This window comes from Geotrypetes seraphini, chromosome 2 (assembly GCF_902459505.1).
Source record: "Geotrypetes seraphini chromosome 2, aGeoSer1.1, whole genome shotgun sequence".
In the NCBI taxonomy this organism is placed as follows: Eukaryota; Metazoa; Chordata; class Amphibia; order Gymnophiona; family Dermophiidae; genus Geotrypetes; species Geotrypetes seraphini.
In genome coordinates this window covers 75478694-75505633 of record NC_047085.1, presented here as the reverse complement: position 1 = coordinate 75505633, position 26940 = coordinate 75478694, and the positions used below count along the sequence as shown (strand labels likewise).

Genomic DNA, 26940 nt, shown 5'->3' with positions numbered 1-26940 from the left:
CATCTTTCTCGTGCTCATGGCTCCTGGTCTCGCTTAGATTATATTTTCCTGTCTTCCTCTCTGTTTCCTTCCGTTCAGTCGGCCGAGGTTGGTCCTCTGTCTATCTCTGATCATGCCCCGGTTTGGGTGGATGTTCTTCTGGATGCATCGTATCTCCGGCTGTCATCCTGGCGGTTTCCCTTCTATCTTGCACAGGATGAGGAATTTCGGACTTTTTTACAGATTCAATGGGATGACTATTCCACCAATAATGCTCCCCACATGGATGATCCTATTTTGTTTTGGGAGGCTAGGAAGGCGGTGCTCCGAGGACATATCATCTCTTTTCTGTGTGCTCGTAATAAGCGTATTAACCAGAGGATCGTTACCCTGGAACGGGCCTTACGTTCGGCGAAGCGGTCCTTCTCCCTCCACCCTTCACGGGAATGTTATCTGTCTACTCAGGCGGCCTTGAACTCGCTTCTTCATTCTCGTTCCCAAAAATATAGAGCCTTTTATCACCACCACTTTCTTCGTTATGGGAACAAGCCTGGCCGACTTATGGCCCGTTTAGTTACAGCTGGGACTGGTAGGAAGCCGATTTTATCTCTCCGGACTCGGAGTGGTGGGGTAGTGTCCAAAACGTCTGATATCGCCGGGGTGCTCTTTGACTTCTTTCGCAGATTATATGACGCTCCGGATGATGCCTCTCCGGAGCTGTTGATGGACTATCTCCAATCTTCTGGTCTACCTCGTCTGCCCGTGGAAGTGGTGTCTTCTCTTAATAGTCCGTTTCGGGCGGCTGAATTGGAGTCCGCCATTAAAGCCCTCCCCTCTGATCGGGCTCCGGGCCTGGATGGTTTTTCGGGTGACTTTTACCGGCTTCTTTCTCTTACTCTTTATGGACCTTTGCTGGCGTATTTTAATGCAGCAACTGCTCGGGGCTCTTTCCCGCGTTTTGCAAATGAGGCCCTTATTACTTTACTATTGAAGCCTGGTAAGGAGGCTGACCTGCCCGGGTCTTATCGTCCCATCTCTTTGATCAACGTGGACCTGAAACTCTTTGCTCCTATGTTGGCTGATCGTCTTGCTCCTCATCTACCGCAGCTTATACATGAGGATCAGGTTGGTTTTGTTTGGGGCTGTCAGTCTGTAAGCAATGTCCGAAAGGTCCTACTTGCCCTTGCTCAGTGTCAATATCGCCAGATTCCAACTCTTTTTGTTAGCCTGGATGCTTCTAAGGCGTTTGATAGCATTCATTGGTCCTTCTTGTTTCGTGCCCTGGAACATGTTGGGTTGGGGGGGTTTCTATCTGGATGCCGTGCGTTCCCTCTATTCTAATCCGCAGGCTTCTCTGCTAGTCAATGGTACCCGCTCGGACTCCTTCCCTATCCTTTGTGGTACCCGGCAAGGTTGCCCCCTTTCCCCCCTCCTGTTTCTTCTTTCTCTGGAACCTTTATTGTGTACTCTGTGGGGGTTCGCGGAGGTTAGAGGTCTCTCGGTTGGTGATCTTGAGCTTAAGACCCTGGCGTATGCGGACGACATGTTTTTTGATTCTTACCTGGCCGGAGGACTCTCTCCCGGCGGCCTTGGACCTTATTTCTGAATTTGGTTTTTATTCGGGCCTGTCCCTCAATTTGGATAAATCCTTGGCCTTGCCTTTTCCACCAGACTTACGAACAACGTGGAGAGGTGCTTTTCCACTTCGTTGGGCTGACTCCACTTTGCGGTACTTGGGGGTTACCATTCCGCTGGACTTATCTAGTCTGTATAGATTAAATGTTGCACCGCTGTTCCAGGCCCTCCAGAATAAATTACAACTTTGGGGAACTTTCCCCTTCTCGCTTCTGGGTCGAGTGCACCTATATAATATGCTCCTCGTCCCCTGTTGGCTTTACGTTTTTCAGGTCCTTCTTCTTTATTTGACGTCCTGCGATGAACGCAGATTAGAACGCTTGGTTCAGAGATTTCTTTGGGCTGGGAAGAGGCCTCGTTTGTCTTATAAACGGGCGGTGACTCCCTGGTATAGGGGTGGCTTGGGCTTATTGAACCTCGGATATTTGACGGTTGGTTGTGGCATGCACCATATTAATGACCTTTTTAGGGGTACTTCAGCGTTCACCAACACTTCTTTGGAACTTTCCTGTTTTCCTTCTACTCACTTTAGTGCCTATCTTCACTCAATTCCTTCTAGTGCACCTGATTCTCTCTCTGTGAAAATACTACACCGACCCTTGCGGAAGGGTTGGCGCTGAGTCTGTAAATTTCACGCTCTTTCTCCTTCTGTCTTTCTCTTCCTCCCTATCCGCTTTAATGGTTCTTTCTTACCTGGAATTGATGGGCCGAGTTTTGTGAGGTGGGAAACGAAGGATATTCAATATGTATTTCATTTGATCGAAGATGATGGAACCCTTAAATCCTTTGCGCAGTTGCGCGAAGACTTTGAGCTCCCGCCTACTGACTATTTTGCTTATATGCAACTCCATCATTACATTTCCTCCTTACCATCAAGTTCTTTGCAAGCCTCCTGTCAGGAGCTGTTGTCCACGGCTTTTACCATTGGTTCCCAACTTCCGGTCCCCCTTAAGTTCCATCATCGCCATTTGAAGGATGAATCCCCTTTGTTTGACCACTCTCGGTTGCGAGATGCTTTGTCTCGTGATCTTGCTGTTGAATTGCCCTCTGATGTACTCCTGCAGGCTGTCCGTCGACTGCCTGCCTTTCGTAAATACACTACCTTTTGGGAACAACATTTTAAGTTGATTTCTCGTTTATACATCTCTCCTAAAAGGGCTTATTTGTCTCACTTTCGTCCAACTGCTGCCTGCCTTCGCTGCCGGGCTCCGGAAGCGGGCTTGGGACATATGTTTTGGTCTTGCCCTCAGGTTCAACTTTTCTGGACTGCTATCTTTGCTTTTGTGGAGAGCATATGGCACATCACCATTCACCGCTCCCCTTTGCTTTTATTTGGGACAGTTCCTCACTACTTTCCTCGCTCGAAGGGAGTTGCAGCTTTCCTCAAGTGGACTATCCTGATTGCTCTGAAATGCATTTTGTTGAAATGGCTTGAGGCTGATGCTCCGGACTATTCCCTCTGGCGATGCCGAATGATTACTCTCCTGATGTGGGAACGGAAGGATGTAAAAGATCTTTCTTCTCTCCCAGGCCGCATTTTTCAGCGTACTTGGGAACCTTTTTGGACTACCTTGACTCCTCTGGCTCGTAGCCGGGTGCTTAACTGATGATTCTTGTTTTGTGATTCCTTTTGTTCTGATTGGTACATTACCTTTCCTTTTTATTTCTTTGATGCTGTGTATTTGGATGGAGGACCCGGGGGTGGGGGGGTGGGGTGGGGTTGCTTGGGTTGGGATGGGGGAGGGGGTGAGGGGGTTCTTTGCGGGGAATTTTATAAACTGCTGAGCTGTTTTGGTTCTTTGTGTCCTTGAATTGTTGCTGTTGTGTTTGCTCAATAAAATATATTTGACTGTAGAGGTTAAAAGCTTCCTGCTGCCGCTGGTCGTAGCGGAAAGATTGTTCCATTCCACATCAGGCATATTGAAGTCTCCTAATAATACTGTGTCTCCACGCAAAGTGATATTCTCAATGTCTTCGACTAATTCTATATCTATGTCCTCCTGTTGTCTTGGAGGTCTGTATACTACACCAAGATACAGGCATTTGTCCTTCCCCCTAGCCAAATTCACCCAGAGGGATTCCCTGGTGTACTTGACATCTGCGATTTTGGTAACTTTGATGTCCTCTTTAGTGTATAGTGCTACTCCTCCTCCCATTTTGCCCTCTCTGTCCCGCCGAAGTAAGTTGTATCCCGATATAGCCATATCCCACCCAAGGGAGTCCGTGAACCAAGTCTCGGATATCGCAACCACATCTAGGTCGGCGTTCCTCATTTCTGTCTCTAATTCCAGAATCTTATTGCCCAAACTGGGCATTAACGTATATAGCCCTCCATACCTTTGCTATGTCCCTGTGTAGATATTCCTGCTTGAGCTAATTGGACTCCTATAATACTGTTTGCAATGTGTGTACTTACCTCTGACTCAGAAATGGATTGGCAACTTACCTCGCCAAGTTGGTTACTTGCACCAGCACGTGAGTGGGTACCCTCCCCCAACTTACCTAGTTTAAAGCCCTACGAAGTAGGTGGGCTAGTCGGTGTCCAAAGACGTTCTTTCCCCTTCTGGTCAGGTGAAGTCCGTCAGGTCCCTGTAGTCCTTGCAGTGCCGCTCCATGGTTCAGGAATCCGAAGTTCATCTCCCTGCACCATCCGTGCAGCCAGTCGTTTGTCCTCTGGATACGATCCTCCCTGGCTCTCCCCTTGCCTCTCACTGGGAGGATCGAGGAGAAGACCACCTGCGCTTCCATCCTCTTCAGCTTCTCACTCAGGGCTCCAAAGTTTACAGATATGTTCTCCGTGGTGTTCCTGGCAGTGTCATTCGTTCCAACGTGGATGAGAAGCATGGGGAAGTGGTCATGGGGCTTGATAAGTCTGTCTAGGCAGGTGGTTACATCTCAGATCCTGGCTCCTGGCAGACAGCAAACCTTTCTTGATTGCATATCTGGTCTGCAAATTGGTCCCTCAGTGCCCCTCAGCAGGAAATCCCCAATGACTACCACTCTGCGCTTCTTTGGGGGCAGCTGATCTGTTGTCACCTGAACTGGAATCATCTGGTGGACAACTTCCTGTACCTCATTGGCAGGTTCCTCCTGTAACAGCTGGAATCTGTTCCTCAAGGTGATTAGTGGGGTCGATGTTAAACTGCCCTGTGAACGAGAAAAAGAGGAAGAGGAAGGTCTTCTACGTTTGCCGGTGGAGGAAGTTACCAGCTGCCAGGAGTCAGCGTCTCCAGCCTCTTCTTGTACCCCAATCGTTGGTTTCAGGGTTGCAGGTTCGGACAGTTTGGGCATCCTGAGGATGGTCTTGTCTGGCTCCTGCTCGTTGACCTGGGACAACTCCTGGATGACTCCTTTGATGAAGGCCTTGTCCTCTCGGATGCTTCTCAAGCGCTTTACCTCCTCTCTCAGGCTCCTCAGCTCCTGCAAGATGTCTCCGTCTAGCTGATCCATCTCTTCTGTCTGTGTGGAGACTGTAGTTATCTGCTTGGGGATGGCCTCGGTCTGTACAGAGACCTCTGTCTTCCGTCCTGGCTCTCCTTCCGTCTGTACGTGGACCGTGGCCATCCCCTGGATCGCTTCGTTGACTGGGCTGCTGGTCTTGATTGTAGCCCTGTTACTTCTTGTTCTTCCTGCCATTTTCAAATTTTTTTTAATTTTTTTTGTTAGTTTAGATATTTGTTAGTTATGTCTGCCTGATCGTTAGTGAGCTAGAAAAATCTGCCTGTTAGATAGTATGAAAGTCTGCCTGTCAGAGTTTGAAAGTTGGAAGGATAGAGGTAGTTAGTTAGTCAATTGTTAGTTTAGTCTGCCTGTTTGTTAGTTGGCTAGAAAGGGCTGCCTGTTAAATAGTTTGAAAGTTTGAAGGATAGAGTGACTAGTAAGGTCTGCCTGCTTGTTGGCTAGATAGAAAGGTTTGCCTGGTTTGAAAGTTGGATAGAAAGTTTAAAAGATAGTCTAAAGGTTAAATAGCTAGTTGTATGTGCCTGGTGGTTGTACTCCGCCTTGTTATGTGTTAAAACCTTACCTTGGCGGTTATCCGGAGCCTTTCCTTGAGGCCCTTCTTGAGACCCTTCGCAAAGGCACTCTCGCTAAGGCGAGCACCTTTGGCTCATCCCCTTTCATGGGGGGAGTTTGGCTGGTGATGTCGGGGATGGGCGGAGTTAGCTCTCACCTCTTCCCCTGCTAGCACCGCCTTCTCTGCTCCTCTCTCTGCTCCTTCCTGCTAGCACACTCTCTGCTCCCTGCTCCGCTCACTGTTCTGCCATGTGCTCAGGACTAGGCACAGCTCCTACAGTCTCCCTTCGGCTGGCCTTGCACTATGGACTCTCTGCCGTTGGCTCGTCCCCTTTTATGGGGGGAGTTTGGCTGGTGATGTCGGGGGTGGGCGGAGTTATCTCTCGCCTCTTCCCCTGCTAGCACCGCCTTCTCTGCTCCTCTCTCTGCTCCTTCCTGCTAGCACACTCTCTGCTCCCTGCTCCGCTCACTGTTCTGCCATGTGCTCAGGACTAGGCACAGCTCCTACAGTCTCCCTTCGGCTGGCCTTGCACTATGGACTCTCTGCCGTTGGCTCGTCCCCTTTTATGGGGGGAGTTTGGCTGGTGACGTCGGGGGTGGGCGGAGTTATCTCTCGCCTCTTCCCCTGCTAGCACCGCCTTCTCTGCTCCTCTCTCCGCTCCTTCCTGCTAGCACACTCTCTGCTCCCTGCTCCGCTCACTGTTCTGCCATGTGCTCAGGACTGTTCTACCATGTGCTCAGGACTAGGCACAACTCCTACAGTCTCCCTTCGGTTGGCCTTGCACCGTGGACTTTTTGCCGTTGGCTCATCCCCTTTTATGGGGGGAGTTTGGCTGGTGACGTCGGGGGTGGGCGGAGTTAGCTCTCGCCTCTTCCCCTGCTAGCACCGCCTTCTCTGCTCCTCTCTCCGCTCCTTCCTGCTAGCACACTCTCTGCTCCCTGCTCCGCTCACTGTTCTGCCATGTGCTCAGGACTGTTCTACCATGTGCTCAGGACTAGGCACAGCTGCTACAGTCTCCCTTTGGCTGGCCTTGCACAGTTTTCATATGTACTCCAATCCTATCAGCTCTTTCTTCAGATATTCTCCCATTTTACTAAAGTCTGCATTTTGAAGTTTAGAACTGAGTTTTTTGTGACTGCCTTCCACTTTAGCTGTTATATCATCACTACTGCCTAGGTGACCACCCACTTGGACATTAGACACACTTTCCTCATTTGTGAGCACTAGATACATCATCACTTCTTCCCTCAAGGATTCTGTCTGAGCAAAGCACTTTGAAAGGCACAATCTCTTTACTTCTTTCTGATTCCACAGATTGAAATTTCCAGTCCATACCTGGCAGTTTGAAATCTCCCAGTAACAGCACCTCCCCTTTCTTTCTCAACTTTTGGATATCTGCAACCAGTTCTTTATCAAGTTGCTCTGATTCTGTCGGAGGTCTGTAGACTACACCCATCTTCTCTTTTCAAAGCAATCCATATCACTTCTTCCTTTCCCCAGGCTCCCCGCATTTTGGTCACTTTGATACTGTTTCTCATATACAGAACTACTCTACCCTTTCAACCATATTTTTTCTTCCTAAAAAGAGTATAGACTAATATGTTTGCATTCCATCTATATGCTGGCATTTTCAGTGTTCAGGCTTGCCTACATAGTATGGCTGAAAATACACATAAGGGTAAATGTATAAATGTTTGCATAAATTCATGCTTTCACAGTTGGCTGAAAATTACCTCTGATGTTATTTTGCCTAATGTCATGCAGCGTTGTTACAATTCTTAAGTGTAATTCATTATTTTATTGAACCAAGGAGAATCATCATATTTAAAAAAAATTATTGTTTCTTAAAATATGCTGTTCAAACTCTAATTCATTTCTGCAGGAAAACATGTGCAGTCAAAGAGGTTTACTGCCCAACACAGACATTCAAACATTTCAGGTTTCCATTTCAACCAAGACAAGGCTTCAGTATGATAGAATTCATGAAGCACTAACAAGGGTTTGTATGAAACAATTACTTTATACATTGTTGTAAAACATCAAGACAGTGTTTACTATTTCATCTAACTTTTTCATTTATAACATTTCTAGAGAAGTGGCCCAGCAAGATTTTTAGAGTCATCTAGTACTACTTTTGAACAGAGTACCAAGGCATATCATACTATGAACAAATTCCTTAGTTCCTTCATTGATCACGTATGTATTTTTAAACTGTTTGGGAAAGATAATAATATGCCATAGAGATGGCAATAGGATTATATTTATTCTGAATTCCATAGTGCTCTTATAGAATTATGTTCCTTAGTTCTGCTTTATTAAATTGTACTCTTTTTGGCTTCATCTTTTGACTTCATCTTAAAATTTTTGTATGGTTAAAACATAAGAACATAAGAATTGCCACTGCTGAGTCAGACGAGTGGTCCATCATGCCCAGCAGTCCGCTCACGCGGCGGTCCTCTGGTCTAAGACCAGCACCCTAACTGAGACTAGCCTTACCAGCGCACGTTCTTGTTCAGCAGAAACTTGTCTAACTTTGTCTTGAATCCTTGGAGGGTGTTTTCCCCTATAACAGCCTCTGGAAGAGCGTTCCAGCTTTCTACCACTCCCTGGGTGAAGAAGAACTTCCTTACGTTTGTACGGAATCTATCCCCTTTCAACTTTAGAGAGTGCCCTCTTGTTCTCCCTACCTTGGATAGGGTGAGCAACCTCTCCTTATCTATTAAGTCTATCCCCTTCAGTACCTTGAATGTTTCAATCATGTCCCCTCTCAATCTCCTCTGTTAGAGGGAAAAGAGGCCCAATTTCTCTAATCTTTCGCTGTACGACAGCTCCTCCAGCCCCTTAACCATCTTAGTCTCTCTTCTCTGGACCCTTTCGAGGAGTACCGTGTCCTTCTTCATGTACGGCGACCAGTGCTGGACGCAGTACTCCAGGTGAGGGCGTACCATGACCCGGTACAGTGGCACGATAGCCTTCTCTGATCTGTTCATGATCCCCCTTCTTTATCATTCCTAGCATTCTGTTTGCCCTTTTTGCTGCCGCCGCATATTGTGTGGACGGCTTCATCGACTTGTTCATCAGAACCTCCCTTTCCTGGGAGGTCTCTCCAAGTACCGCCCCGGACATCCTGTATTCGTGCATGAGATTTTTGTTACCGACATGCATCTCTTTACACTTATCCACGTTGAACCTCATCTGCCATGTCGATGCCCATTCCTCGAGCTTGATTATGTCACGTTGCAGATCTTCGCAATCCCCCTGCGTCTTTACTACTCTGAATAACTTCGTATCATCTGCAAATTTAATCACCTCGCTCGTCGTACCTATATCCAGATCATTTATAAATATGTTAAAGAGCACGGGTCCAAGCACCGAGCCCTGCGGCAACCCACTGGTGATGCTCTTCCAGTCCGAGTATTGTCCATTTACCCCCACTCTCTGTTTCCTATGCTCCAGCCAGTTTATAATCCAAGTGAGTATTTCACCCTCAATTCCATGGCTTGCAATTTTCTGAAGTAGTCGTTCATGCGGAACCTTGTTGAACGCCTTCTGAAAATCCAGATAGACATTGTCGACCGAATCGCCCTTGTCTATCTGTCTGTTTACTCCCTCAAAGAAGTGCAGGAAGTTCGTCAAACACGATCTGCCTTTGCTAAAACCGTGCTGACTGGTCCATATCAGCCCATGTCCGTCAAGGTGATCAATGATGCTGTCCTTTATCAGCGACTCTACCATCTTTCCCGGTACCGAAGTCAGACTCACCGATCTGTAGTTCCCCGGATCTCCCCTTGAACCTTTCTTGAAGATTGGTGTAACATTTGCCACCTTCCAGTCTTCCGGAATCTTTCCCGATTTCATCGACAGATTGGCTATTAGTTGAAGCAGTTCAGCTATGGTCCCTTTCAGTTCCTTGATGACCCTCGGATGGATGCCATCCGGTCCCGGGGATTTATCGCTCTTAAGCCTATCAATCTGCCTACATACCTCCTCTAGACTGACCGTCAATCCTGTCAGCTTTCCGTCTTCGTTTCCAGCATATAGCCTTATGGGTTCCGGTATGCTGTGTACATCTTCTTCGGTAAATACAGATGCAAAAAATGTGTTCAGTTTGTCACCGATTGCTTTGTCCTTTAGCGCTCCCTTTATTCCATGGTCATCCAACGGTCCCACCACTTCCTTTGCGGGTCGTTTCCCCTTAATATATCGAAAGAACGGCTTGAAGTTCTTCGCCTCCTTGGCTATTTTTTCCTCGTAGTCTCTTTTGGCCCCTTTTACCTGCGTTGATGTTGTTTGTGCTTGTTCCAGTTTTCATCCATTTTTGTCCTTTTCCATTCCTTAAATGAAGTTTTCTTGTCTCTGATCGCTTCCTTCACATCTACAGAGAGCCACGCCGGTTCTTTGTTCTTTTTCCTCTTGGATCCCTTGTTGATACGCGGTATATAGAGATTTTGCGCCTCGATAACTGTGTCCTTAAAAAGGGACCAAGCTTGCTCTAGCGTTTTTACATTGCTTATCCTCTTCTTAATCTTCTTCCCTACCATGAGTCTCATCCCTTCGTAATTCCCTTTTCGGAAGTTCAGTGCCGTGGCTGTCATTTTGGACCGATGTTTCTCCCCTGCGTCCAGATCAAAGCGGATCATATTGTGATCGCTGCTTCCCAGCGTCCCTTCTACTTCTACATCTTGTGCTGGTCCTCACAGGCCATTACAATTAAGTCCAGAATTGCATTTCCTCTAGTATTTTCCTTGACAAGTTGTTCCAGGAAGCAATCGCCTACAGCATCCAAGAACTTGGTCTCTCTAATGCAGCCGGAGGTGCCTAGGTTCCAGTCTATTCCCGGATATTTGAAGTCACCCATGATAACTGTGTTGCCTCCCTTGCAGTTGTGTTTTTTTTTTTGTTTTGTTTTTTTTTTTTTTTGAATTTCAAATTTTCTTTTTATTAAGAAAAGAAGTATACAAAGAAGTAAACCACAATCCGAATACAAAGAACCAGGAACAAAGTAAAACACCAGACTAGAGGGTCTACCGCGTGGTTTCTACGCGGAGACAAAAGATACTCAGCAAAAGCCAAGAAGAACCCACCCCCCAAACCCCCCCAACCCCACCCCACACCCCCCAAGCACTCCAGTGTCAGAAATTCAGAAGGGCACTTCGGGCACCCGGAGACAAATTGTCCCAAACCGGAGCCCAAACCGCTCGGAATTTCCTCCATTGACCAGGGCCACTCTTTTTAGTATCCAAATATTCATACTTCAGCAAAGTAAATAGTTCATTTTTCCACATTGTGAGGGTAGGCACCTTGGCCTGCCTCCATAACAAGAGGATACGTTTACGAGATAACAAAAAAGCCTTCTTCAGCAACAGGGAATTACCCCTAGAAAGTCCCAAAGAGGTAAAGTGATAAAAAAGGAAAACCTTCGCTCCAAGGGGAAGTCGTTTCTTTAAGATCGTCTGTAGATGAAGGCCAACAAAAGACCAGAAGGTTTGTATTCTGTCACAGGACCAAAACATATGCAACAAACCAGCAGGGGCAGCATGGCATTTAGGGCATTCAGCATGAGTTGCAATACCAGCCACCAAGGCCTTATATGGGGAAATGTAAAGTCTCAACAAGAATTTGTAGTGCTGTTCTTGCAGTACCACCGAGCGAGTCAGTCTCGGAAGATGTCGCATGAGGAGACGCAAATCCTCACCAGTGATCTGCTCAGTAGAGGCAAGGTCCAGATTCCAAACAGCAGCCACCGTATCATAATTCCAAGGTGCCGAAAAACTGCCCAAGCTGATCTGATGAAAGGAGAGACTCATACTGGTCGAACGGGACAGGGTCAAAGTCTCCCAAACCAGGTCCGCCTTATCTTCCTGCAAAGTAGAACGGTCCAGAGAGTGCAGATAGTGACTGACTTGACCATAAGAAAGCCAATCCCGAGCCTGTACTACACCCCGAGCCTGAAGAGCAGGGAAGGAAACCGGAAGGCCCTGTGTCGTCACCACATCCCGCACATAACAAAGGCCATTGGTCGACCAACTCTTCAAATAAGTTTTAGAGTCATCCGGATCCAAGTCCCGATTTCCCCACAAGGGTAAAAGCACTGTAGAAGTAAAAGGCACCTGCATCCGTTTGCATAACCATTGCCAACATTGACGCATAGATTTCAACAAAGGATGAGAACGAGTTGGAAAAATCCGATGGGGTCGTTTCGCATGAAGATAATACAACAAATGTGTAGGCGCCATCAGTTGCTGTTCCAGGGACACAGGAGTATAATAGGCAGTATTCTTGATCCAGTCGACCAGGTGACGAAGGAGACAGGCAACATTATATTTCCACAGGTCCGGCAATGCCAAACCGCCTCTCCCCAGTGGCAAGGAAAGTTGTGCTAAAGTCAATCTGGGCTTCTTATTATTCCAAAGAAATTTACGTAACACTTTATGATACAGACCAATGTCCTTATTGGTAATATACATAGGAAAAGTTTGCATCACATAAATCCATTTCGGAAACAGAACCATTTTAAACAATGCTATCCTCCCCCGCAAAGTTAAAGGAAAATTGGTCCAGAGAGCCAATAAATCCCGGGTTTTGTGCAATAATACCTTGAAATTTTCCCCATAAGCCCTTTTGAGATCACCAGTAATGTAGATCCCCAAATATTTAAGTCTGTGCGCCACCTTTCGTAATGGAAAAGGGGATGTCCAATCCGCATAAGCATACCCACTAAAGGGCAAGGCCTCTGACTTGTCCAAGTTCAATTCAAAACCAGAAACCACCCCATGGCACTGTACTAATCGTAAAACCCTTTGAAAAGAACGGCTGAGTCAAGAGCAACAAAATGTCATCTGCAAAAGCCAGGCACCGCACTTCATCCTGTCCCACCGGAAGGCCCAAAATAGAGCCGTCCGTCCGAATGCGATACAACAAGGGCTCCAGTGATAAAATAAAAAGTAGAGGAGAGAGCGGACACCCCTGACGGGTGCCCCGCTCCACCTGGAACCCAGCAGAGACAGCACCATTGACCAGCACCGCTGCACTAGGATTAACATAGAGAATCCGCACCATGTCTAGAAATAGACCCCCCAGCCCAAAGTTACCCAAGGCCAAAAACAAGTAGTCCCAATCGACACAATCAAAAGCTTTCCGGGCATCTAAACTAATCAAGAGGGCCGGGATAGAAGAAGTCACACAATGTCCCAAAGCAGCCATAACTTTACGCACGTTCCACACCGCCTGCCGCCCCTGAACGAAACCGACCTGATCCGGATGCACAACCTCAGGCAAGAGGGAAGACAAACGCATAGCTAAGATTTTTGCAAACAATTTAAGCTCATAGTTAATTAAGGAAATAGGACGATAAGAATCCACCGACGCAAGATTCATAGCCGGTTTGGGGATCAACACCACATGGGCACGATTGGCATGGGCCGGAAAATGCCCATCCAACAGTACCTGAGCAAAGTAAGCCTCCAAATGCGGAACCACATGGTCCTGCAAAATCTTATAAAACTCGGAAGAGAGACCATCAGGCCCCGGGGCCTTAGATAAAGACCCGAATGGTCCATCCAGTCTGCCCAACCTGATTCAATTTAAAAATTTGTTTTTTTTTAAATTTTTTCTTCTTAGCTATTTCTGGGCAAGAATCCAAAGCTTTACCCGGTACTGTGCTTGGGTTCTAACTGCCAAAATCTCTGTTAAGACTTACTCAAGCCCATCTACACCCTCCCAGCCATTGAAGCCCTCCCCTGCCCATCCTCCACCAAACGGCCATACACAGACACAGACCGTGCACGTCTGCCCAGTAACTGGCCTAGTTCAATATTTAATATTATTTTCTGATTGTAAATCTTCTGTGTTCATCCCACGCTTCTTTGAACTCAGTCACAGTTTTACTCTCCACCACCTCTCTTGGGAGCGCATTCCAGGCATCCACTACCCTCTCCGTAAAGTAGAATTTCCTAACATTGCCCCTGAATCTACCACCCCTCAACCTCAAATTATGTCCTCTGGTTTTACCATTTTCCTTTCTCTGGAAAAGATTTTGTTCTACGTTAATACCCTTCAAGTATTTGAATCATATCTCCCCTGTCTCTCCTTTCCTCTAGGGTATACATATTCAGGGCTTCCAGTCTCTCCTCATACGTCTTCTGGCGTAAGCCTCCTATCATTTTCGTCGCCTTCCTCTGGACAGCCTCAAGTCTTCTTACGTCTTTCGCCAGATACGGTCTCCAAAACTGAACACAATACTCCAAGTGGGGCCTCACCAATGACCTGTACAGGGGCATCAACACCTTCTTCCTTCTACTGACTACGCCTCTCTTTATACAGCCCAGCATCCTTCTGGCAGCAGCCACTGCCTTGTCACACTGTTTTTTCGCCTTTAGATCTTCGGACACTATCACCCCAAGGTCCCTCTCCCCATCCGTGCATATCAGCTTCTCTCCTCCCAGCATATACGGTTCCTTCCTATTATTAATCCCCAAATGCATTACTCTGCATTTCTTTGCATTGAATTTTAGTTGCCAGGCATTAGACCATTCCTCTAACTTTTGCAGATCCTTTTTCATATTTTCCACTCCCTCTTCGGTGTCTACTCTGTTACAAATCTTGGTATCATCTGCAAAAAGGCACACTTTTCCTTCATATAAATCATATAAATCTGTTGGAACTCAGTGATCTTCAATGCTCTCAAAGCTTTTCAACACATTGTGATCAACACTATCCCCACACAGATAATCAGTTTGCGATATATTACATAAACAAACAAAGAGGCACAGGGTCTCTTTGTCAGAAGGTCCGGAAAATTTGGACCTGGGCCATCGCTCGCAATATATTCCTGAAAGCAATATACATTTCAAGGGGAACAGAATTATCTTGCAGACAAACTCAGCAGATTTCTTCAACCACATGAGTGGATATTCAACTCTGCAGTTCTGTGTCCCATATTTTCTCAGGAAGGAATCCTCAGATAGACTCGTTTGTGTTCCCCCCACAATCACAATCCTCACTATCTGGAAGTGGATGCTTTTCTACTTGATTGGACTTACAAGTTTCTCTATACTTTTCCTCAAATCCCTCTCATTCTCAAAACGCTTGTCAAGCTCAAACAGGAATCAGCCACCATGATCCTTATAGCTCCTCGGTGGCCCAGAAAACCATGGTTTTCCCTTCTACTTCAACTCAGTGTGAAGGAACCAATACCTCTTCAAATTTTCCTGTCTCTTCTCACGCAGAATCAGTGATCACTTCTACATCCCAATCTTGCAGCATTGCACCTGACAGTTTGGTATCTCTTGGCCTAACTTTGGCTGATATTCATCTTTCTCAGCCTGTCAGATTAATCTTGGAAGCATCTAGAAAACCATCCATGCAGCAGTGTTACCAGCAGAAATGGACACGGTTTTCCACCTGGTGTGTTCTTTATCATCATGAGGTTACATCCACCTCTGTTGCTTCAGTATTAGACTATCTTCTACATTTATCCAATTCAGGTCTCAAATCCACTTCAAGTAGAGTTCACCTCAGTGCTATTACATTACATTACAATTTACTTATATACCGCAGACCATGAAGTTCTATGCGGTTTACAAAAGAAATTGGACAATGAGATGAATTAACTTGAATTACCTAAATATTTGGTATACAAATAAGTTTTCAGATGCCTCCTAAAATCCAAGTAAGTGGTTGAAGTCATAATTAAGGTGTTTAAATCTTTGTTCCAGGACGCTGCCTAGTAGGACAGAAGGCGATGGTGATACCTTTTGAATTTGCATCCTCTCAAAGATGGAAAGATAAAATTGACATGTGAGCGTCTAGTGTGTATGTTAGTAGCAAATGAGAATGAATTTCAAGATAATTGGGAAGAAGTCCAGACAAGATTTTGGAGCAAAAGCATTAAAACTTAAACATAATATGAGCCTCCACTGGCAACCAATGCAGTGCGCGAAATAAGGCAGTGACATGATCATATTTCTTCAATCCGAAAATCAGCCTAACAGCTGCATTCTTTACAATGCGCAACCTTTCCAAATTCTTCTGTGTTCCTGCCAAGTGAACAACATTGCAGTAATCCATTTGGCATTCCATGAGCCAATCGATGGGAAATCTCTCACAGCTCATCTTTTTGTGTCCAGATTCATTAAAGGACTTTTCAATGTTAAACCACCTCTCAAACCACCTCCGGTGATTTGGGATCTTAATGTGGCCCTTGCTGCTTTGATGAAGCCTCCTTTTGAACCAATATCTTTGGCTCATCTAAAGTACCTTACATGAAAAGTGTGTTTTCTCATCTCCCTTGCTTCAGTTCGATTAGTCAGTTAACTTCAAGCACTGATGGCGAATCCTCCTTTTATAGTGTTCCACCATGACAAAGTGGTGCTTCGCACTCATCCCAAGTTTCTTCTAAAGGTCATTACTGAATTCCACTTTAATCAATCTATTTTACTTCCAGTGTTCTTTCCTAAGCCTCACTCTCATCCTGGGGAAACGGCTCTTCATACTCTGGACTGTAAAAGAGCATTGGCCTACTATTTGCAGAGAACCCCGTCTCATAGAACATCTCAACTTTTCGTCTCCTTTGATCCTAACAAGTTGGGACATATAGTATCCAAGAGAATGATTTCCACATGGTTGGCCTCTTGTATCTCTTTCTGTTATGTTCAGGCCCACAAAGTCAGAACTATTTAGCTTCAGTTGCTTTTCTTCACTCTACTCCTATTCATTAAATCTGTAAAGCTACTATTTGGTCCTCAGTTCACACATTCACATCACACTACTGTCTGGAATCTTATTCCATACGGGATGTCACTTTGGCCAAGAAGTATTGCAAAATTTATTTTCTTAATGGCCAACCCTCCCTCCATCCCATTCTAGTAAGCTATGGAGTCCCACATATGAGAATATGCTGCCTGCTTGTCCTGGGATAAATACACACTAACCAAAATCCAGTGAGGTGGATTCTATTGACTGCGGGGTGTCAGATTGACCATATCAGCAGGTCTGTCAATTCGTCATTCATCCCCTACAGACAGTATTTTTTTGTATCTTTTTTATATGCTTTTTATGTAAGTATATATTTATGAATTTTCATTTTTGACGTTTTTTCATAATAAATTAGTGATAAGAACAATATTAAAGGTGACTTAGCTTATTTCTGTGAGTATATAAGTCATACTGGTTTGAAGTTTTTTTCTCCGATGTTATACATAGAACACTCCCCTCTGCCATGTATAACATCGGAAAAAAACTTCAAACCAGTATGACTTATATACTCACAGAAATAAGCTAAGTCACCTTTAATATTGTTCTTATCACTAATTTATTATGAAAAAACGTCAAAAATGAAAATTCATAAATATATACTTACATAAAAAGCATATAAAAAAGATACAAAAAAATACTGTCTGTAGGGGATGAATGACGAATTGACAGACCTGCTGATATGGTCAATCTGACACCCCGCAGTCAATAGAATCCACCTCACTGGATTTTGGTTAGTGTGTATTTTGAATTAGTCTTTGTCTACTTATCTATTTTGAAGAATGTCCTGGGATAAAGCACGGTTACTTACCATAACTTGTGTTATCCAGAGACAACAGGCAGATAGATATTCTCACAACCCACCCACCTCCCCTGGTTGACTTCTTAGCTTGCTTAACGAACTGAGGAGCCACATGCCTACTTCAGGCAGGAAGGCACTCGCGCATGCGCAGTGCAGGCTATCGCGAACTATCTAAAAATAATAAAGTGGCGATGCACTTTTAAAGTGTCCGAACTGGGGCCTTCATGGATGATGTCACCCACATATGAGAATATCTGCCTGCTGTCCCTGGATAACACCTGTTAAGGTAACTGTGCTTTCTGTGTTCATGGCTGAAGCACCAGGAGTGGGACCCCAGAAGACAAATGCGAATAAGGATGGAGGAGTGGTAGACCCTTATCAAATTTCAGAAGATTGTGTTCATGAGGCGCTAGCTAAATTAAAGGTAAACAAAGCGATGGGGCTGGATGGTGTACATCCGAGGGTACTGAAGGAACTTAGGGAAGTTCTGGTGGCTCTGCTGACTGACCTTTTTAATGCTTCTGTAGAGTTGGGAGTGATACTGGAGAAGGGTGTATGTGGTCCCTCTACACAAAAGTGGAAATAAGGAAGAAGTAGGGAATTAAAGGCTGGTAAGTCTGATTTCTGTGGTAAGCAAATTAATGGAAACGCTTTTAAAACAGAGAATGGTCACATTTCTAGAATCCGGTGGATTACAGGACAGGAGGCAACATGGATTCACTAGAGGTAGGTCTTATCAGACAAATCTGATCATTTTTTTTTTTGACTGGGTGACCAGAGAATTAGAGTGCGCTAGATATGGTGTATTTAGATTTTACTACTTACGAACAACAATGGTTAGGAATCTCTTTAAATGTACCACACAACTAGAAAATTATAGATTCCACATGCAATTGACTTCGATACTGATCAGAGGGAAAGACCTCAGAAGCCTGCACCATACACAGAATAATCAATTCCAGAAATGGTATCTTCAGCAGGACAGGTTCTCTATCATAGGTCATAAAACCCTCTCAAATGACCGATTACCACAAATTATTCAATGGTGTATTGAACACCTACATAATGCAATCGGTAAAAATTGAAAATAATGCACTTATCTGTTTTAACTTATCGTTAAAACAGATAAGTGCATTATTTTCAATTTTTACCGATTGCATTATGTAGGTGTTCAATACACCATTGAATAATTTGTGGTAATCGGTCATTTGAGAGGGTTTTATGACCTATGATAGAGAACCTGTCCTGCTGAAGATACCATTTCTGGAATTGATTATTCTGTGTATGGTGCAGGCTTCTGAGGTCTTTCCCTCTGATCAGTATCGAAGTCAATTGCATGTGGAATCTATAATTTTCTAGTTGTGTGGTATTTAGATTTTAGCAAAGCCTTTGCCAGTGTTCCACATGGGTGTCTAATAAATAAACCGAGTTCCCTTGAAATGGGCCCCAAAGTGATGGGCTGGGTCAGGAACTAGCCGAGTGGAAGGTGACAGAGTGTTGTGGTCAATGGAGATAGCTCTGAGGAAAGGGATGTTACCAGTGGTGTGCCTCAAAGTTCTATTCTTGGGCCTGTTCTTTTTAACATTTTTATAAGCGATATTGCTGAAGGGCTGTCGGATAAGATTTGCCTCTTTGCAATAGAGTAGATACCCTGGATGGTGTGAATAACATGAGGAAAGACCTGGCGAAGCTTGAAGAATGGTCTGAAATTTGGCAGTGAAAATCTAATGCTAAGAAATGCAAGGTCATGTATTTGGGCTGCAGAAACCCAAGGGAACGGTACAGTTTAGCAGGTGAAGAGTGGGTCTTGGGTATGATTGTATGTGTTGATCTTAAAGAGACCAAACAGGTTGAAAAGGTGATGGCAAAAGCTAGAAGGATGCTACGGTGCATAGGGAGAGGATGACCAGTAGGAAAAAGGAGATACTGATACCCTGTATAAGACTCTGGTGATAGCTCATTTAGAATATTGTGTGCAATTATGGAATCTGCACCTTCAAAAAGATATAAAAAGGATGGAGTCGGTCAAGAGGAAGGCTACTAAAATAGTGCATGGTCTTCATCATAAGGTGTATGGGGACAGATTTAAAGATCTCAATATGTATACTTTGGAGGAAAGATGGAAGAGGGAAGATATTATAGAAACTTATAAATACCTATGTGGCGTAAATGCACATGAGTCAAGTCTCTTTCATTTGCAAGGAAGCTCTGAAATAAGAGAGCCTAGGATGAAGTTAAGAGGTGATAGGCTCAGGAGTAATCTAAGGCAATACTTTTTTACAGAAAGGGTGTTAGATGTGTGGAACAGTCTCCCGGAAGAGGTAGTGGAAACAAAGACTGTCTGAATTTAAGAAAGCATGGAATAGTCATGTGGGATCTCATAGAGAGAGGAAGAGATACAGATGGGCAGACTGGATGGGCCACTTGGCCTTTATCTGCCATCATGTTTCTGTGTTTCTATGTTTCTTTCCAAAAATACTAGGACTAGGGGGAATGCAAAGCAGCTACTAAGTGGTACATTTAAAACAAATAGGAGAAAATACTTCCTCACTCCACGTGTAATTAAACTTTGGAATTCATTGCCAGAGAATGTGATAAAACAATTAGCTTAGCAGGGTTTAAAAAAGGTTTGGATCATTTTCTAAAACAAAAGTCTAAGCCATTATTGAGATTGCTTGGGAAAATCCACTGCTTATTCCTAGATTCCTAAAAGTGTCCATCAGCCATTAATATTGGACTTGGGAAAATCCACTGCTTATTTCTAGAATAAACAGCATAAAATTTATTTTTCTCTTTTGGGATCTTGTCAGTTACCTGTGTCTTAGATTGGCCACTGTTGGAAACAGGATACTGGTCTTGACGGATCTTTGGTGTGTCCCAATATACAGGGACACCTGTGAATTAAACAAATGACTACTCGATATAGCAGCCTAGAGGAGTAGATTTTCTGAAGGTTCCCTTTCCATATTTAATATACAGGGTGGGCCAAAAGTAGGTATAGGCAAATCATAGGTTGCATACGCAGGAGTTTCGTCAGCCGTAAGCCTGAAGTCATTATGCCATTGTATAGACCCATGGTGAGGCCCCACATGGAATACTGTGTGCAATTCTGGAGGCCGCATTACCGTAAGGATGTGCTGAGACTGGAGTCGGTCCAGAGAATGGCCACCCGGATGGACTCGGGACTCAAGGATCTCCCGTATGAGGAACGGCTGGATAAGTTGAAGCAGTACTCACTCGAGGAACGCAGAGAGAGGGGTGACATGATCGAGACATTCAAGTATCTCACGGGCCGCATCGAGGTGGAAGAAGATATCTTCTTTTTCAAGGGTCCCGCAGCAACAAGAGGGCATCCGTGGAAAATCAGGGGCGGGAAACTGCACGGGGACACCAGGAAATTCTTTTTCACTGAAATGGTGGTTGATCGCTGGAATAGTCTTCCACTTCAGGTTATTGAGGCCAGCAGCGTGCCTGATTTTAAGGCCAAATGGGATAGACACGTGGGATCTATTCACAGAGAAAGGTAGGGAAGGGTCATTGGGGTGGGCAGACTAGATGGGCCGTGGCCCTTATCTGCCGTCTATTTCTATGTTTCTATGTATACAGTATTTATTCATTATTTATTTTTATTTTACAGGTATTATGAATAACATTTGTTTTGAAGTTTTTGACATCAGTTATTTCGCATTTACTTGATTATCGTACAGTAGAATTTATACCTATTCAATATCTGGAGAAATAATGAATACTATATACTTACTTTTGGCCTACTCTGTATTTTGTTATTGGGTTAATTTTATAATTGTTGGATTAATGAAGGCAGTTTGGTAATCTACTGCACTGCATTTTTTGGAATAGAACCAGTTATACTGAAGCAATAGTGATGCTAAAACAGTCAACAAATACATTTTAATGTCCACATTTTTATTATACTTCTTACAGCAGACCATAAGCCTTTCAGCTCTTCTCATATCAAAGCTTTGTAAAAAAAAAAATATGGAGCTCAGCATTGTAGGTAGATTTATGGGTATACTAATTAGCATAACATAAACAAGCCACGTGTATCTTAGTTGCTAGGGAAACCATAAACTCCTTATCCCAGGGTTCTATACTCTTTGCCAACTTATACAAAAATCGAGACCAGGGATTTATGAAAAGTTTTATTATAGATATAAAAATATAATTCATAAGCCAGCAGTAAATAATAACTAATTATTCTTCACACAATGTCCAAATACATACATGAAACTCAGTACATAATATCACACAATACTTGCTAAATAAATGAGTAAATAGAACCAATTCTTACACACTAAATAATTCCTTATAATAATATTTCCTGATTAGCAGCAGTCTATTACAGTTTATCACCCAAAGTAATTAATGACTCCTTTCCTGATTAATCAATCAGAGATCTACCTAGCCCAGCTGATAAGAAAAATATGATTCCTAGCTCACCATTCTGCAGGTCAAGCCCCAGGGAGATAGAATCGGTCCTTTCTTGGCGTGGCACGATGTAGAATTTCTTCCGTTATTTACTGAAGTGAGCTGTAAACGTCTGTCAGCAATAGTTCCTTAAGTTATATGAACACCAGATCTGGATAAAAGTCCTGTTTCTTTACTCCCTGGAAGAGAGCTAATCATAGGAGGTAACTTCTCAGGTCTTAATTATAGAAGGTGTGCAGAGAAAACTATGTTAAGATGCAAGCTTCCTTACACCTCAGCACAGAATAATCATTAATTAGGCACCTTCTCCTTAGTTCTCATCAGATAACCTCTCAGAACCAATACAGAAACAGAACTTGGATGAATAGCCTTTCTGTATAAAGTCTCATACAGGCCTTGGGAATAGGCGCCTTCTTAGATAATAACAGCTTAGAAGCTGATGACTCCCACAGCTTCACACGGGCTGAGCATGTAGACAAAGTCAGATGTCCTTGACTAGAGAAACACACAGTTCTGGTGAACATACCCAGAATGCATCTGACAGATAGCAAAGATGATTTCTTCTTTTTCTCTTCTTGCATGGTTCATGCTGGAAAGATTTCTTGTAGACAATGGTTCATGCAGTGAGACTAACCTCCAGGTATGAGGAAGGAATCACCCCTACAGCATTTTGATAATATCTCTCTGGAGATTACTTCAAATTGTCATGTTCAAGAGTTTTTGCTAAAGCATATTTTGGATTCTGTAGTATGAATTGTTTGGATATTCAAGAAGTAAACATAAGTACATCATTTTTGATTTAGGCATCTTATCTTTTTACATGGACTTTGAGCATTATAGAGCTAGTCTTATAGCCCGTTACATTAACGGGTGCTAGAATATATGTGTGTGTCTCTCTCTCTTTATTTCTTTCTCTCTCTCTCCTTAGCCGCTTTCTTTCTTTCTGTCTTTCTTTTTCCTTGGCTGTCCATCACCACCCCTTTCCTGCTCCCCCTGTCCATTCTCCCTTCCTTTTACCTCCCCTGTGTCCACCACCACCCCTTCACTGCTCTCCTTTTGCAGCAGCAGCCCTTCTCCCTTTGTTTTACCTCCCCCCTGTCCAGCAGCACCTCTTTCCTTCTCCCCCTGTCCAACATTAAGCCTCCGTTCCTTTTTCTTCACTCCCCCTGTCTATCAGCACCTCTTTCCTTCTCCCCCTGTCCAGCAGTAGGCATCCCTTCCTTTTTCTCCCCCCTCCTCCTTCTTATCCCTATGATACACTTATGTTCCTATCCCTATGTTCTGCCCCTGATCAGAGGTTCCTGACATCCGCCCACTTGCACCCATTGGAAAAGTTCCCTCTGTCGCATCCCGCACCCCTCCTGACGCGACTCCCGCTGTCTTTCTTTTTGTCTGTCTCTGTCCCTGGCCCCCTTTGTCTGTCTGTCTTTCTGTGTATCTCCCTGCCCCTGTGTCTTTCTTATTTTCTTTTTGTCTCCCTTCCTCCCTCTGTCTGTCCGAAGCAGCATTCCCTCCCCCTCCATTTCCCTCCCTCACACCAGTTCCGTGTGCACCTGCCCCTATGTCTTTCTTTTCTTTCTGTCTCCCCCTCCTCCCTCTGTCTGTATGTCCAAAGCAGCATTCCCTCCCCCTCCATTTCCCTCTCCCTACACCAGTTCCCTGTGCACCTGCCACTGTGTCTTTCTTCTTTTCTTTCTGCTCCCTTCCTCCCTGTCTGTCTGTCCAAAGCAGCATTCCCTCCCACTCCATTTCCCTCTCCTCACACCAGTTTCCTGTGCAGCAGCATTAGTGTTTCCTCTACCCCCCTTTCCCTTCCCACGATCACGACCACAAACGTGGTCCCGAGTCCTTTGCCGCCCCCCCCCTTCCCTTCCCACGGGACCGACTACACATGGCGATTCAAGCAGCGTGTGCAGCAGTCTTCACAAGCTGCTTCGGGTCCTTCTACTGCCCTGATTTACTCTGGCACGTCTCTGATGACATCATCAGAGATGCGGCAGAGCAAATCAGGGCAGTAGAAGGGCCCGAAGCAGCGTGTGAAGACTGCTGCACATGCTGCTTAAATTGCCAGTCGGGCCGGCAGGAAGGGAAGGGGAGGTGGCAAATGACTCGGGTCCCGGGCAGCGGAAAGTGCAAAACTGGGAACGGGAAAGCTGAAACTGGGAAAGCGGAAACTGGGAATGGTCGCGATCCCTCTCCTCCCAGACCCCCCCCCTTCCCCGCTGGAGGAACGGAGATCGGCGGCTACAGCTGCTGGCATCGGCGTCTTCTATCCACTGCGGCCAACCCTAGCGGAAACAGGAAGTAGTCAGAGGGCAGGCCGCAGTGGACAGAAGACGGCAAAGGCAGCGTTAGTGCGGTGCAGCGCTTTTCTCTCCATTTAAACGCGGGTGAACCGGCGAGGAGGAGGTGGTGGTTTTGGCGGTGAGTGAGGGCGGGAGGGGGGAGTCGCCGGCTTTGCTGTGCTTTCCCAATCTGGCTGCCGCATACGCACTGTGACCACGGGCCTACAGATCACAGATCACGCAGGTCTGAGTGCGCATGCGCAGCTAGCGTTTTATTATATAGGATAAAAAAAATAACAGGGAATAATTATTAACCCCATACTTTTATCAAGCCGCATTAGGGTTTTTTTCTATTGTAAGCCATGGCGGCGGTGGCTCGATAATAAAAAAGAGTGGATAAATGGATATCACTTTTATTCATATTGGATTCCATTGGCATAAACATACTAATAGATGGTTTTTGTATTGTGTATGACCATTCCCAGTAAAGTTAATTCTTCTGATGATTGATTTTTTTTTTTTTTTAATATTACCTGCATAAGGGTAGTAAGGCTAAATCAGTCTGTATTATGATGTTGGAAAATTGTCAATTAAACTAAAGTAAACTATAATTCCACTTATGTATTTTTAGGTTCATTCATTTTATTGATGAAAAATTCGTAATGGCCTGCTTAGGAGGAAATTCATCAAAGGGTGACACCATGTTAGTGTGCACTAAACGCTAAAGATGCCCATTATATTCCTTTGGGCATCTGTAGCATTTAGAGTGTGCTAACATGGTAACATCCTTTCAGTTCCCCCCTTAGCAACTACGCTTCCCCCTCCCCATTGTGACAAACCCAGGTCCGTTTCGGGTTTTGGCCAAAACAAACCTAAATCCGTACCGGGTTTTGCCCCAGTGAGCAGGAGTATTCACAGTGCACCTAGATGCAGGAGGGCTGATCAGGTGACCTGCCAATTGATTGATGAAGCTGACTTCTGCTCTGTTTCTGACATGGAGATTGAAGAGACAGGGCAGGATAAGATTAAGAGAAAAAGCTCCACTTCATGCAGACCTGCCACTGTCAGAAAGCTTATTCAGTTTGAACAGCCTGTTAAAATGAGGACTAGGGAGAAACCTGCCTGTAATAGCAGGAAGCAAGCCAGTGTGTGGAAAACCCTTCCCCCCACCTGCTCAGAGGGGGAGTGGTTATCCACAGGATATAATCAGGCTTCTGAGAACAGGAAGGGGGCACACAGGAGAGAAGCAGATGGGAGAAGGGGAAGCTGAGAGGAAGCAGTCTCTCTCAGACTGTCCGATGCTTGAGACAGGTGAGATACCTCTTATCTGGGATACTGAAGTACAACCAGAAGGAGAAGCCATGGAGGTGCAGGAAAGCTGTTTAGGAGCTGACATTCTGCCAACACCCATGGAGACATAGTAAGCCTGAGATTGGGATTTAATTTCTTTATGCTGCCAGCTTGTCTCTTACCTGGTTGAAGCCAGTGCAGAAGCTCTCCTGGAAAGCCACATTTTGAGGCTTTCTGTAAAGCAGGAATGTATGTGTTTTTTGACAAACCATTTTGAATGTATTTCCTGTATGGTGATTCAGCTAGGAAATCTCATTGGTCCTGCACAACTGTGCCCGATTGCTACAGCCACGTTTAGAGGGAAACGTTTGCCTGATTTTGAACTCTGAATAATGCTGTGATTCTTATGTGTTCTGGATTGTGTGATAAAAGCATTACTTACCTGAATATTACTGCTCTGGTGAAGAGGACTATATTTCTTAACTGATTAAAGTCCAGAAGCAGGGGACTGTACACAAGGTGCTGTCCAAGATTCAACTGCCTGATTATATATTTTTGGAACCTTTTGATTTCATGCAATAAAGTTCATTCTGAACTACAGGGCGGTTGCCTGTATTTTGGTTTATTCAACCAGTGGTTGAAATAAAGTTTATTTTTGTTTTGCCATCTCTGACTAAGATTCCTTTTTACCTTGCATACTTATAAGTTTTAGAATGTGCCTGTTTTAAAGACCTGAAGGATCCCTTAGTGGAAAGGGACACGCTGGGTTTAAGTTTTGGTCACGTTCCCAGGTGCTCGCTGCGCCTTACAGGAGCCCGGGTTGCGACACCATTCGTGGTTTTGACACTCGCGGTTTCACATATTCGCAATTTATTTATTTATTTTTTTTGGGGGGGGGGGAAACACCATAGTTTTGGACGTTTCCTCCTCCATCCAGCCTTCCTCCTGGCATCCTGGCCTTACCTGGTGGTCTAGCAGGCTTTCAGGGCAGGAGCGATCTTCCTACGCTCCTGCCCCTTGTAGATCGCCAATGGGAACTCACGGCAGTCATTTCCTATTGGCGATCTGCATGGGGCAGGAGCGTAGGAAGATTGCTCCTGCCCCAAAAGTCTGCTAGACCACCAGGTAAGGCCGGGATGTCGGGAGGGAGGGAGGCGGGGGTGGATCAGAGCCGGACCAGAAGTTTATTTGCGGTTTTTCTCCATTCATGGTCCGGCTCTGCCCCTATTCCCCACGAATACCAAGGGAGAAGTGTAACATTTTCTCAATTGCTTGTTGATATTCAAATTAGATTAATGCTTTTTTTGTGTTTTAAATCATTTATTCTGTCATTTCATGTTTAGGCACATAAGGACATGGATTACTTTGTAAAAGACAAGTTGCTGCTTGAACGAATTCTTGGTATGGAACTTCTGGAACCAATAGATAAAAGCATATTTTATAATGGTAAGCTCTTCTGAGAATTCCATATTTTCAAACAATCTAATAAAACTGCACAGTTAACAAAGAAGAAGTATGCAGTTAGCTATGACAACTCTACTACTACTTATTTCTGGACAGCATTTTAGAAAATAGAAGTCTACTGTTAGAGACAGACATGGGGGAAGCCACTGCTTGCCCTGGATCTATAGCGTGGAATGTTGCTACTTTTGGGGTTTTTGCCAGGTACTAGTGACCTGGATTGGCCACCATGAGGACAGGCTACTGGGCTAGATGGACCATTGGTCTGACCCAGT

The 26940-nt window shown here is 44.8% G+C and overlaps 1 protein-coding gene across 1 annotated transcript in view; it reads left to right on the top strand.

The window, feature by feature from the left end:
• TMEM67 (transmembrane protein 67) overlaps nt 1-26940 on the top strand; it is a 959807-nt gene that overhangs the window by 873266 nt on the left and 59601 nt on the right. The window contains exons 29-31 of the mRNA XM_033932787.1: nt 7512-7628; nt 7721-7825; nt 26548-26650. Of these exons, the coding sequence (XP_033788678.1) occupies nt 7512-7628; nt 7721-7825; nt 26548-26650 (325 nt within the window). The remainder of the gene's footprint in view (nt 1-7511; nt 7629-7720; nt 7826-26547; nt 26651-26940) is intronic.